We start from the raw sequence: 13694 nt of genomic DNA, 5'->3' as shown, positions 1-13694 counted from the left end.
TATTATGGACCTTATGGTTGTTGCTTGTTAGGAATTTTTGTGTTACATGTTATATTTGTTTAATATACATAATTGTGTATAATTTACTGTCATGGATTTTTTTTTTTTTAACTTGCATATATTTGTGTTCTTTTCTTGTTTTATATATATATATATATATATATATATATTTATATCTTAACTTACTGTCATATTATCATGATTATTAATAGTTGTTGATGGCCATTTCGGAAGCCCAAGTAGAAAGGAGAAGCCCAACAGCACAGACAGAAAGGAGTTGGCAAACGGATGGAAAACTCATTAAGTCCAAGCGGCAGGAATAATAGATCATAGGCCCATGAGACAAGCAGATGGGTCTTGAAAAGGTAAATGGGCTTAAAGGAGCCCGGAAAGAGAGAAAAAGCAAACCATGGCAGTATATGATGTGGAAAAGTGAGAATGGGTCGCGGCTGACCCAAAGTAATGAAAACAAAAAAAGTAAGGGGTTGATGGCAAGTCCATGAACCCCAAGGATGAGGAATAACGTAATTGGGCCGAGGAAGCCCAAAGAATTCAGTAAAAGCCCATGGTGATGCGAAGTTAGAAAAAGGGCTGAGGATGCCCGAGGAAAGCAAACGGGTCAGGGACGCCCAAAGTAAAGCAAATGGGACACGGGAGCCCACTAGTAATGTAACACAAGAACCAATGGTCTTGCTGGGCCATTAGGGGAAGAATAAACGACAGGCGCAAAGGGGTTCAGCCAGATTGAAACAAAACAAACTCCGTAGCAGGAATGATAGAGTGATATGGCAGGAGATAGTAGTAGGAAGAAGGGTGGGCTGAGGAAAAAAGCAAAGCCCACCATCAAGCAAGGCCTAACCCCAAATAGGGCAAGCCATAAAGGAAGGGGAAACCAGAAAATGGTCAAGAACGGACAGCAGACTGTGCAGACTAATCACGGCAGATGTATGAGCAGCAGGCAGATTTTGGACATACATGGAAGAGAGGCATGCGCAAGGCCCAGACCTTACCAGCCTGTACCTAGCCAATACAGGACACGGTGAGGTCATGGGTTAGAAGTAAGAGGGTATGGTTTGGTGGTGGGGAGAGGGGAAAACCTATTTTGGGGTTTCTGCTAGGGCTTTTTTGGGAGAAATGTCCTGTTAGGATGACACACCACCCAAACGGGTAAAACTGAGTTGGAACCACTAGGTGCATGCTATGAGGAATAGGGAGAAAAAGGGTACCCACATCGTAGCAGAAAAGGGTGCCACGGCAGACAAACAAACAAAATAGCCTTCTTTTGTCTAGCGATGGGGAGTGGCTCATAGTCAGACTAGTGGTGGTCAGCAGGTACACCCAGACTAGACAAAGGTGGTTAAAGGCTAAAATAGCAAAATCCGGTCACTGCAGACACTATAAAGAGGCCCTTGCCGTGTATAGGAAAAAGGGAGAATGGAACAACACAATAACAATAGTAAGTACTATGGTATTTTGAAAACTTGAAAACTAGGAAATAGAAAAAAAGGATTAGGAAAAAAAGGGAATATTAGAAAGGAAGGAGAGAAAAAGATAGAGAGTGAGAACGGTAGGCATGCACCAATAGGTTCATTTCCTTCTCTCCCTCTCAAAATCCTGCCCTCTGCCGGAAACGAAAGATGTTCTCAGGTGCCAACCACTCAGGTCCACTTCCCTCAAAGTGATTAATTTTTACGGCAGGATCTCCCTGAGATTATTCACTTTGAGAAGAGGTGTTCTTCCTTTCTGGTTTCGGTCTTGCGAATCAGACTTAATCTAATTTATTTACCCTCTTAGCAAGTTCACATACCATCCATTTGTTCCCTTTCACTTTTCTTATAAAACGATTATTGATTAAGACCTTGGTTATCTTTTTTTCTTTTCTTTTAAATGAGGCTTAACTGTTCACCTTAATAAAGATCTCAAAATATTTGATTTTATTATTATTACCGTATCTGTCTGCCGCAACTCACTTGAAACAGTTTTTCCCGCCGTAAGCGTGTTCCTGGCAGACGAGGCATAGTTTGTGCACAAGCTGGACCAAGTTGAGTTCCAATTGGACTGGTCTCAACTCCCATACTCAGAACACTCGAGCCCCATATCGCATGAGGCAACCCAGCCCACTTTAACCAAAAAGGCCCACTACAATAGTAAACTAGCAATTGGCTGTCACATTTAAAAAAATATATCAACCAAAAACTTACCAAGTCGCACATTTGTACAATGTACCAAACCACACCGCACTGCACTTGTAACTGCAAAATTGGGGTATGGTGCAGTGCAATTATGATTTTGGTTTAATCGCACCGCAAAGTGCAATGCTACAAATGACCCAAAACCATACCAAACCGCACCGTGAACATCCTAATTAAATCAAATAAAATGAAACATACTTTTAAGCTAAGTAAAAGGAAAACATTAGAGAAGAAAAAAGAAAGAACGAAGCAGAAAGATGAAGATTCAAGGGCGAACAAAGAAGAAGCAAGCATTAATGACGTGAAGGTGGTGACCGGAAACACGATGGCAATGTGGGCTCTGGTACATGTTTTTGCTGCATTTGTTGTTTTTTTCCTTTGTATCTTTGTACCAAATGATTCTCACCTGTCGGCCGGATCACTTGATATTTGCCAATATAGCTAGTATTGTCCAATATCAACCAATATTTAGAGCGGTACAAATAAAGAGGTTTTTTTTTGTACCAATTTACCTTCCTTTAGGAAAAACACCGGCTAATACGGTAAGATACCCCCAAGCTGTGACCCCAAATAATTGAGGCCCGTTTGATACATATGTTTAAGTACATGTTTTCAGTTTTTAAACAACATTACACGTATTATCACACACTTTTTCACCCACACGTATTTTCAAAAAATACAATCAACGTTAATAGAACAACATTACCAAACGAGCCCTGAGTTTCTAAATGTTATATCCACAATTTTTTCACAATAAATTATAAGTGATAGATTGTTATTGATTATTATAAGTAGGCAAAAAATTAATTTAAGTTGTAAATTTAAATTAGAACTAATAACAACTCATCATCTATAATATGTTATAAAAATGTTCTAAACTTAGCAATTCTCTTCCAAATATGCAAGCTGTGACCCCAAATAATGTCATAGCATCTTACTTCAACCGGGTTACAAGATCAGCCATTAAACACCTGAGAAGAACCTGCCTTAAACATCACATCATTCATCATTCATCATTCATCATTCATCATTCCACGGGACCATAGTACAAGAAGCACATACTCATCACATTGTTTGCTAATAGGATAAATTGAATCCACAGGAACTTTACGCTTCAATAAATTGAGGATAGTAGGCAGTTACTCAAGCATTTGATTTTCAAAGGAAAATTTTTATGTTAGAAGGAATTTTAAGAGCCCAAATAGTTCTCTCAAAAGGGAAAGTATAATGTAGCACGTGATGATATGGCATGTGACATGATGACATGACATTATAACGTGGCAACATGCGGTGGAAAAGTACACGTGATAGACATAAAGAAAATATGTAAGCTAAAATTTAGGAAGTTAGTTACATGATGACGTCATCATATAACTACTTCCTATGCTACAAATAGCTGCAAATGGTCTTGTAAAAATTCATTCAGTGAGTGTTGAAAAATTGAAGTACTGTTTGGGAATGTTCTTCACTTGTTTCTATTTTTTTTAAATATGTGTAGATAAAAAAATATATAAAAATACGTGTAATATTGTTTAAACACTAAAAACTGTTGTTCAAAATATCCTACCAAACAATCCTGAATTTTCAGATTTCATTTGAGATTAAGATTAAGAGCATTTGCATCAATTAATGCAAAGTCTTATATAATAGAAAAAGACACAAATTTTACACATTTTGCCTAAAAATGCTCCACACCAGTACTTCTAAAAGTGTGCATATTTGCACATTTGCTACATTAACCGTGCATATATGCACGGCTACTGTAGATCTTGTATATAATATTTTAGATTTTTTTTCTCTCTCCTTCACCTCACTCTCTCAGCTTCTCACTCTCACCTCTCTCTCATTTTATCTCTCCTTCAGTCTCACCAATCTCACCTCAGTCCACCGATCTAGTCCATCAATCAGTCCACCGATCTCACCTCAGTTCACCAACCATTCATAGGAAAATAAGCTTCGATCACGTCGAATCCCTTCAAGAGTAGACGGGGTGAGGGGGAGGGACTCGAAGGCAAGGATGGAGCGCATGGTGGTGGCCGTCGCGAGGAGGTGGCGGTGCTGCGAGGCGTCAATCTTGCTCAGGCCGAAGGCGTCGATCTAGCTCCGATCTGTTGGTTGCTGGTTTTTTGGTTGATTGTGGGTGTGGGTCGGTGGGTTTTGATCTTGATCGGCTTGTTTTTTCTGGTTTATTGGTGGGTTTTGATGATCTTGCCGCCGATTAGGTGGGTGATGATTTGGCTTGACTAGGTTTCAGGTTAGGTGGGTGATGAATGGGTTTGGGATTGAATGGGTTTCGGATTGAGTGAGTTTCAGATTGAGTGGATTGGTTTTCCTTGATGATGGTGGCTGGGTGTGGAGTGATCGTTGGTAGTGATGGACTGATGGGTCTATGAGAGAGAGGGGTAGTTAGGGAGGGAATAATAAAAAATTGTAAAAGAATAAATATTTTATTGAATAAATGTGTAAAATAGATAAACTGATATGAGTGTTTTGTAAAAATAGATGTGTAAAATAGAAAAAGTAAGATTTAGATATGCAAATTTACAAAAAATTTGCATCAACTAATGCAAATGCTCTAAGACTAGGTTTGTTTTCCCTCTATTTCTCTAATTTCCTCTCTTTGGCAATTCTCTCTCGAGCAACAAAGCACAACAATAACTTTTGGAAATTAATCCCTAGGAAAAAACTTTTGTTTTACAGTTTCTCAAGTAAAAGAAAAAATATGAATACTTCAAAACCAAGTCCTACAGAAAGCACAATGGTAGTCACAAAATTTTTCACAACCTTTATTACAACTTATTAAGGTGACTATATGTAAAAAAAAGTAGCATCACTTTTAAATAAATCCACCACTAATAATACATATATAATGCAACAGTTGTGAAAAATTACTATTACCACATATATAATGCACTAGTTGTGAAAAAATTTGTGACTAAATTTGTCAACCTGAGAAACCAAGGATGCTACATACCAACAAAGCTTTGTTTAGGTGTCTAGTTCTTTAATAAAGAATGAGGCTTCTCAAATAAAAAACAAATCATAGAAAATTCAATTGCAGGTCCTTTTTTCATATATAGTGAGCTCCATAAGTTAAAACCTACGAAAAATTGCAGCATCAATGGCAAAGTCTAGTAATGGCAATAACTACTTTATGGCCAAGTCTAGTAACAGTCCAAGGAACAACATTACAGAACGCCCATAGATTGCAATCTATCCAAGGAAATTCATAATAACCAAATGAAGCACCAAATTGCAGAGAACAAAATCTGCAAATGCACGCTCTGGTGGTAAATCCTGCAAGTTGATGGAACAGATAAACTAGTAAGAATGAATATTATCAAGATTATGATAGTGCTCACTTTTTTCTGCTCTATAATTGCATTCAACAAAACTTAGGTGTTGTCCCTTATGTTCCCAATGCACTTGGGCTTCCAAAGCCATATGGTTGAATTTAATTTGGGAAACTAAAGTACAGAACCTAAGGAACTATATATAAGTTTGAACAAATTTTGGTTTGAACAAATTTTGGCTTCAAACTAGTTTAGAGCTATCTTTCTCCAACCCTTATGTAACAATTTATAAGACAACAAGATAGCTCCAAACTAGATTGGAGCCAAACTTTTTCCAATAAGTTTTACCCTTTTGCATTTGTTGGGAATTGCAAGAGAGGTAAGGGAATGGGAGGAGGGGACCGAGGAAGGACAAAAAATTCATGCCATTTGCCTTTCTATGTTTGCAGCAAAACAATAGTACCAATTACCAAAGCCAACAAAATTTAAATTCTTTCTGCAGGTTGTTTCATTACCTTCTGAGCAACAATCAGAGCAGAAGAGAAAAAAATGTAGTGGAAAGGAAATTTACCTTGAATTCCTTGTTTTCTTTGTTCACTTGGATGCGGAGACAAACTGCAGTAAAAAACAAGCCTATCAGCCACAAATTCATTATCTCCAAAAACTACATAATCAATCAGCAAGTATGCAGATTGGATGCCAAGAAGTATATACTAGCAAAAAGAGGGGCCGGCTTAGAAAAAGTATAACGGAAATCAGTAACCAACATTAATTCAACTTATTTAGAATTATTTGGTGACATGGTAGTTATAAAGCTAAGTCAGAGTTCAGCATGTGTCATGTGATTTGCTCCTACACAAAATATTAAACTAAAAATCCAGCTTACCAGCAAGGACCGCAGTCCCTATGCAAGAAAGTACTCCTGACAGAAACGAGTTGAATGGAAATGATCCAACAACAGCCATGTATACTACCTGTTCATCAGCAAGAAGGCAAACTACTTGTCAGAACTGGACCAGGTAAGATCTGAAACCAATTAAAATATTCTTTATTCAATGAAACACACATGCATAAAGAATTAAAAATAAATGGGGAATCCAGAACCAGTCTCTAATTAGTTAAATTTCTAGTTGAGATTGATCTTCTAGAAATAAAACCTTCCTAAACCAGGGTTAGATTCAAAAAGGCAGATTATACTGATAGAACTTGAATGTAAAACTAAAAGGCCAAAGAGAAAGTTATATTCCAGGCACAATAAGATATAGAACTTATGACCAAAAGGATCGCAGACCAATAATAAAGCAGCAAGGAAACTAAAATATAATAATCAGCCACAACCATATCGAACATCATTTAGTGAATCCAGCTGCTCATAATGTTTTAAGTAACAATGTGGCAAAATCATCTCTCTTATTCCAATGTCAGGTCTGACTCAATAATGGGCCTCAGGAAAAGAAACTTATTGTCAATAAATTCCGCTTTAGTGAGCAAAACAAGTTTGTTCAGGGAATATATGAAAACCAATTTGAAGATGAGATAGAAGAGCTGCAACGGGTTCTGAAGGAAAAACAGAAATGGGCACAGAATACTGACTACTGCCATAAATTATCTCATGTTAAAGTTGCTCAATTACTGGGCACCAGCGAAGAAAGTAATTTATTAGCTTAAAAGCATCAAACAAGGTTCACTGTTCACCATAAGATAACCCACAGGAAAAACCTCAAAAAGAAGCGTCAGAATTGAGGTGCTAGTACAAGAAATATAGAAAACTATAATTGGTAAAGGGATGGGATAAGGTTGGAGTGAGTCTGAGGTTCAAATCTAACCAATCGAGAGAGTGAGTAAATTTTAAGCTAGCCAAACAACAAATATTAAAGATTTAAAAAACAAGTGAAAATTCAAAATTGCTGATTGTGCAAAGCAAGACAAAGCTCAAGATCACCAAAATCAAAAAGGTTTTGCAAATACAATGATGAAGAAGATATCAGAGAATCAATTACACCACACTACATAAAAAGATATTAGGTGAGGATCAAACACCCAAAGTAGAACTTTGACAATGCTAATTATGAGAAACTGGAAGAAGGTAAATCATTTATTCATAAGTTTGTAACTTGCTAATATACTTGTAAAAAAGAAAAGTCTGTATCTTGCTGATATAATTTTTTGTTTCTTTTTGTCACCATAAAGCCTAAGTTCTTACTATTGTTATCAAGCTGTCATCAATTCATGTGACAAGATCTTCTTGTCGAACAAGCTGCATCAGGATGCTAGATGCCTATATATATATAAAATCAGAAGGTCAAAAATTACTTTACCATTTTGGACCATACTTATCTTCTATGCCTAATTCAAAGAACTAATAAACACTGCAAAGCTTGTAAGCATCAGTTGTAGTGAGTAAAGTCACAAAATATTTGCAAATATCTGTTGGCATCAAGACCCATTTTAAGGAGGTATTATATGCATCTATAAACCCAAATGGCACGAACAATGATGCCAAAACATCCTTCCTTATTTTATAAATTCCCAATTTCCTAAGCACAAAAAAAGGAGAAAAATAGTAGGATTTTTTGAGGGGCGGGAGCATACAGTTTTGCCATTCAAATAACGTTCCTTTACGAGAAACTGTACACAGACCGTTCATGGTGCTTATTCCTCCACAGCATTTTTTAGTTCTCTTAATTGTATGAATATCAGATCACAATTCACAATTGCCAATGAGCTCTAGCTCAACCAGCACCTCCTCCCCTTATAAGCCGTAGGGGGTCGTGAGTTCAAGACCCATTCATTGGGTGCTTGTGTAACTTACCAATAAAATAAAATATAAATAAATAAATAATTTCAGATCATAATTCTTTAGGGCCTCATATTGGTAATAAAATTTCCATTTCTCGTTTTCTTTTCTTAATATATATATATATATATATCATTTTTTCAGGGAAACAAAACAGCTCATCAAATTGAATGCAACAACTGATCTACGATATTGATTTCAATTTTTTGAATCTAAAAACAACAACAAAACATAATGTTTTAAATATTACATTCTACTTTCTCTTTTTTATTTTTCCCGCATTTTCTCATCAACCAAACAGAAAGGGAGTTTAACCTAAGCATTTCAAACGTTTTCCAGAGAGTAAATTATATAATGAAATGGTAAAATACCTGGATCAAAGCAGTGAAGACAGAGAAAACCACATAGAGATCGATGATCTGAAAAAAAGAAAAAAGAAAAAAAAAAAAAAGATTGGTGTTAAGATCTTAAATTATAGAGAGAGAAAAAGAGAAATTGCTAGAGAGAGAGAGAGAGACCTTGAGATTGGTGGGAGTGGCTGCATAAGCAGATCGGAGAGAGTGGAAAAGAGCCTGGGTGTCCTTGCTCGTCGACTTCACCATTGCAAAACCCTACTTTTTTCTTCTTCTTCTTTCTCGCTACCGAGCTTGACTATACAACAAATATATGGTAATGGGATGAAGAGTGAAGACCCTGGCCCCCGACTTTTTTTCACGGGTCGTCGTAAAAATGGAAGTGGCAATTTCGTCATTTTTTTGCTGATCTGATGGGCCTCTAACTCTAATGGGCTTCTACTCTTCTTCTTTTTTCTTTTAGAGGAAAAAATGGGCTTCTACTCTGGTTTGACATTAATATTTGGTGGGTTTCTGTTAGTTTAATTCATACAAATTTTGGTGGTTAAATAAAAAATCTAAAATTTAAATCTTTACCTACGCTAAAAATTTATTGTTGTTGTAAGGACCTGATTCGCGTTCCTTAGCCCAAAGGTTGGTGGACTTAAGCGCACAATGCCCAAAACAATGAATTTGTAGAGAAAGGATTGGAAAAACTGGCTTTAATGATTCAAACCAATACTAAGGTAGATTGAAATGACAAAAGAATGAAAATAGACGGGTTTATGTTGAAGAAAAATGCCCTCGGCAATATCCGAGGAGCACAACTCTTATATATTGTTCTTAGGTTTGATTACAAAATTGGTTCCTGATTGCTACAGTATTTTCCCCTTGATTTCTCAATCTCTTTCCATGGTGGGTTCCTTCCATTATATGGTTCACTTTAAATGATCTTGGCCTTCCACTTGTTGACCATCCAAACCTCTACTTGAGTGTTTGTCCCATTAGACACCCCCTCAGGCTCCTTTGTGTGTTAGGGCGGCCAATATAGCCTTGTTCAGGGGTCTTTTCCACATTAATGCAGCCAGAAAGTTAGCTGCAAAGCCTTTAATGCGGTGGTATCAGTTTTTCCTCTAGATATTTTAGGACTTTCCTCTGCACTTTGTTTTTGCAATGCTTATCCGTGCCTGCAGGATTTTCGGGAACGTCCCCCTCGATGGCATACCATCTATTTGAACCTCGGATTTGTTTATCCAAGGTGACATTCATCCTCGGCCTATTCTTCCTTGCCATTATGGCCAATACCGACCTCAGCATCTGCTAACATGGACTCCTTTCATAACGTTTACCCTTTCTCATATGATCTCAATTCTCGACTCGGGCTTTAGGCCCAATTCGTACATGGGTAATGGGCTTCTGGGCCCAATATCCCTATAGTTATCTTGGTGGAATGATAAACAAAATAGTTCCTCAATATCGATTTTTTTTTCCTAGTAATTGTCTAATTGAAAAATTCAACACACTCACAAATTAAATACAATAACCAAAACCAAAAATAAAAACATACACAAAAGAGTTCAAAATTTGAGAATAAAAAAAAAAAAATTACATAAGAAAACCAATAACTAAAATGGGTGTCCATTGTTTTATTTCTTTATAGTAAACTTCCTTTGACATAATATATTGGACACAAATTCAGAAGCAAATAACAATAAGTAAGATGAATTTATTATATTAAAACATAAATTATAGACTTTAATTATAGGGATGGCTTATTTGTTAAGAGGGATGGTATTGAAAAGCCATGATTGAATTAATATGTATAAGTTCTGAAAATTTTGATAATAAACTTTTAGTTGGAGTATAATTTAAATTTCTAAAACTTAGATGATAAAACTTTATCTAAATTTATCCTTTGGTCAAGAGCTTTGTAGCTTAATATTATAATAAAATATTAATTTAATAAGATGCAATTTGAGAAAAAAAACAAAAACAAAAACATGGGTTGTATGGGATTTAAGTTTATAAGGTTTTTTTATAATAAACTTTTAGTTTGAATATAATTTAAATCTGTTTTAAATTATTGTTAAATCATGCAACTTGAGGAGAAAAAAAAACAAAAACAAGATAAATTCTTTATAATAGAATTTTAATCTGAAAATAATTTAAATTTGTTTTAAATTATTGTTAAATATTATGCCTTAGTCAAAACATGGTTTTATTTATTTACATATATATATATATATATATATATATATATGTGTGTAAATAAAACGTGAGTTATTGTGTGGGATTTAAGATTATAAATTTTTTATAATAGACTTTTTATGGCTTTTGAGAATAGGACAATGTCGTCTGCATACATCACGTGGGTGATTGTCAGACCGTTGATGCTTGTTTTAATACCGTTTATGTTCTTTTGCTTTAGCTTATGATCTAACAACATTGATAGGATTTCTTGCCCTATATTGAGTAGGTAGGAGGAAAGGGGAACCCCTATTTGAGGCCTCTGTTGGGCTTGAAACTCTCGGATTTTCCACCGTTGACTAGCACCTCAAAAGAAATAGGAAGAAACACTTGCTAGAATCTATTATGCGAACACTTCATTGAAACGAAGGTAAAGGAGGAAAACTTGAATGAATTTCCAGCTAACTTTATCACATGCCTTTTGTAGATCCAACTTTATAGCCATCAATCCAGGTTTTGTTTTTCGAGAATTGAAGCCATGAAGCACTTCTTGCACAATAACCTGGTTCTCGTCAATCTAGGGGTTGGGAATGAATGCAGACTGAGCTAGTGATATAATCTTGTTGAGAAGGGGTAGAAGCTTGGCAACAATAATACTGGAGATGATTTTATAGATGACATTGCATAGGATTATGGGCTTGAAATGATTCACAGTTTATGGATTATAAATTTTAGGGATGGGGAGAATTAAAGATCTGTTTACCTTTTCAAGCATTGAGCAGAATCGAAAAAAGGATGTGACCACTTTGATTACAATGTTCCCTACCATGGGCCAAAGCTTCTTGTAGAAAATCACAATATATCCGTTTGGTTTGGGGGCTTTCAAATCCTGCATCTGAAACATAGAGTCTTTAAAGTCTTATCTTATAGGGATGAGATTTTTAAGAGCTTAGAGCATTCTCATCAACTCTCTCAAATGTGCTAAATGCTAAATATTTGGCATATTTGGCACACCAAACACAAAAATGGACCATCATCAGGTATGCTAAATGTGCTAAAAATATTAAACATGCTACAGTATGCTCTCTCATTTTTTAGAGCGTACGAATCCAAATGCCATTTCCATTTATTGTTTGTTTATTCATCTTTCTCTCTCCTCTCTCATCACTTTATTCATTTTTTTTTCTCTCTTCTCTCTCATTCTTCCTCAGACATTCCTATCAACCCATCTCTTCTTTCACTCTTTTTTCTTCTCATTGTTGTGGCTTTTCTTTCTTCTGTTCAGCCTCACCGATCTCTGTTGTTGTGGGTTTTTTTTTTTTTTGGCAATGATTTGATGGGTGGGTTCGGCAGTGGGTGGCTTCTCTCTTTCATTCAGCCTCGCCGCGCCACCTGATGCCGATCTCTGTAGCTGTGGGTTTTTTGTGTGTGTGTGTGTGTGTGTATGTGTGTGTGCAGTGATTTGATGGGTGGGCTCGGCAGTGGGTGGCGACCTTTCCTCCATTCAACCTCGCCGCGCCACTTGATGCCGATCTCTGTTGTTGTGGGTTTTTTTTTTTTTTTTTTTGTGCAGTGATTTGATGGGTGGGTTCGGCAGTGGGTGGCTTTTCTCTCTTTCGTTCAGCCTCGCCGCACCACCTGATGCCGATCTTTGTATTTTTTGTTGTTGTTTTTGTTTTTCCGTGGTGGTGGTTTTGGTGTCCTGCTGTGGTGGTTCTAGTGTGAGACGGTGGTAGGGTGGGATGTGGGGTGTTGATGGGTGGGTGGGTCGGCGGTGGATGGGTTAGCGGCGGCAGTGGGTGGGTGTGTGGGTTGCGGTTGGATTGTGTTTTTTGTTTTTTGTTTTTTTTGGTTTTTTTTTGTGTTTGTTTTTGTTTTTTTTTTTTTTTTTTTTTTTTTTTTTTTGTTTTTGTTTTGTTTGTTTGTTTTTTTTTTTTTTTTTTTTTGGTTTTTTTTTTTTTTGTTTTTCCTGTGGTGGTGGTTTTGGTGTCTGCTGTGTTATTTCTGGTGTGAGACGGTGGTGGGTGAAATATGGGTGGGGCATTGATGGTTGCTGGCAGCGGGTGGGCTGTGGGTTGTGGCGGGGGTGGTTGGTTTTTTTATTTTGTATTTTTATATATTGGTGGTTTTTTAATGTTATTTTAATATTGAAATATATTATTTTAATATATAGAATTGAAGAATAGAATATGTGATAAATGGTGAATTGTAAAATGATGTGATAAAATGATAAAGTAGATTTTTAACGTATCAAAATGACATTTTTTATGAGAGAGCTGATGTGAATGCTCTTAGTGTTTTCATCTTCAGTGACTCACGACAAAATTAGGTAGCCAAGATGAGTGGGGAATGAGACATCTTCTTCGTGGAATAAACTCTTGAAATTGGGGAGAAAGGATTAGTAGGCCAAGAGCCGTCGTTGTGCTACAATTATGATACAGTTGACTTTGAGTAGTTGTGAAAAAGTGATAAGTTTATATGAAAATGATAAACAATTACTCACCATCTACCACATAAAAAATAATGACAAAAAATGAAAAGAAGTTGTAGTCTAAAAATAATTATATATATATAAAAAAAAGACAAAAAAAAAAAAAAAACTTTTTTTATACAACCGTGAAATGATGATTTTAAAGTCAAATTGTCAGTTATTTTCAAAAAAAAAAAAAAAAAAAAAAAGGAGTTGCCAATTATTTTAGGCATTGGTTGGTGGGTCAAGTCACGTTTTGAGGTACAGTTTGGAGTTGACAGAAATTTCGGAAGCTATAAAGGAATGACAAAACACCTTCCTAAATACTGTATTATCCTTAAACTTTGAAAAACTTGGTGTAAAAAATAACCTTTCTCAAAAATAATAAAAAAAAAAGATTCGTTATTAATATATATATATATT

The 13694-nt window shown here is 35.9% G+C and overlaps 1 protein-coding gene across 1 annotated transcript; it reads right to left on the bottom strand.

Moving 5' to 3' along the window:
• Positions 1–5217: 5217 nt before the first annotated feature.
• On the bottom strand, positions 5218–9007 carry LOC115969849 (dolichyl-diphosphooligosaccharide--protein glycosyltransferase subunit DAD1). Its single transcript, XM_031089481.1, has 5 exons — positions 8801–9007; positions 8654–8701; positions 6372–6459; positions 6057–6100; positions 5218–5489 (listed from the first exon to the last, which is right to left on the bottom strand). The coding sequence occupies exons 1-5, from the start codon at positions 8882–8884 to the stop codon at positions 5406–5408; spliced, it is 348 nt and encodes a 115-aa protein (XP_030945341.1). The 5' UTR covers positions 8885–9007; the 3' UTR covers positions 5218–5405.
• Positions 9008–13694: the final 4687 nt, after the last annotated feature.

Source organism: Quercus lobata, chromosome 12 (genome assembly GCF_001633185.2).
Source record: "Quercus lobata isolate SW786 chromosome 12, ValleyOak3.0 Primary Assembly, whole genome shotgun sequence".
NCBI classification, from domain to species: Eukaryota; Viridiplantae; Streptophyta; class Magnoliopsida; order Fagales; family Fagaceae; genus Quercus; species Quercus lobata.
Note: the sequence above shows the minus strand (reverse complement) of the source record. Positions and strands in the feature narration are given on the sequence as shown.

Excerpts from the sequence above, each read along its gene's own strand:
- LOC115969849 (XM_031089481.1), bottom strand. The coding sequence starts at position 8,884 with ATGGTGAAGTCGACGAGCAAGGACACCCAGGCTCTTTTCCACTCTCTC. Across the intron at positions 8,702-8,800 it reads CCACTCCCACCAATCTCAAG|ATCATCGATCTCTATGTGGT; the intron begins GTCTCTCTCTCT and ends TCTTTTTTTCAG. Across the intron at positions 6,460-8,653 it reads TCTTCACTGCTTTGATCCAG|GTAGTATACATGGCTGTTGT; the intron begins GTATTTTACCAT and ends GCTGATGAACAG.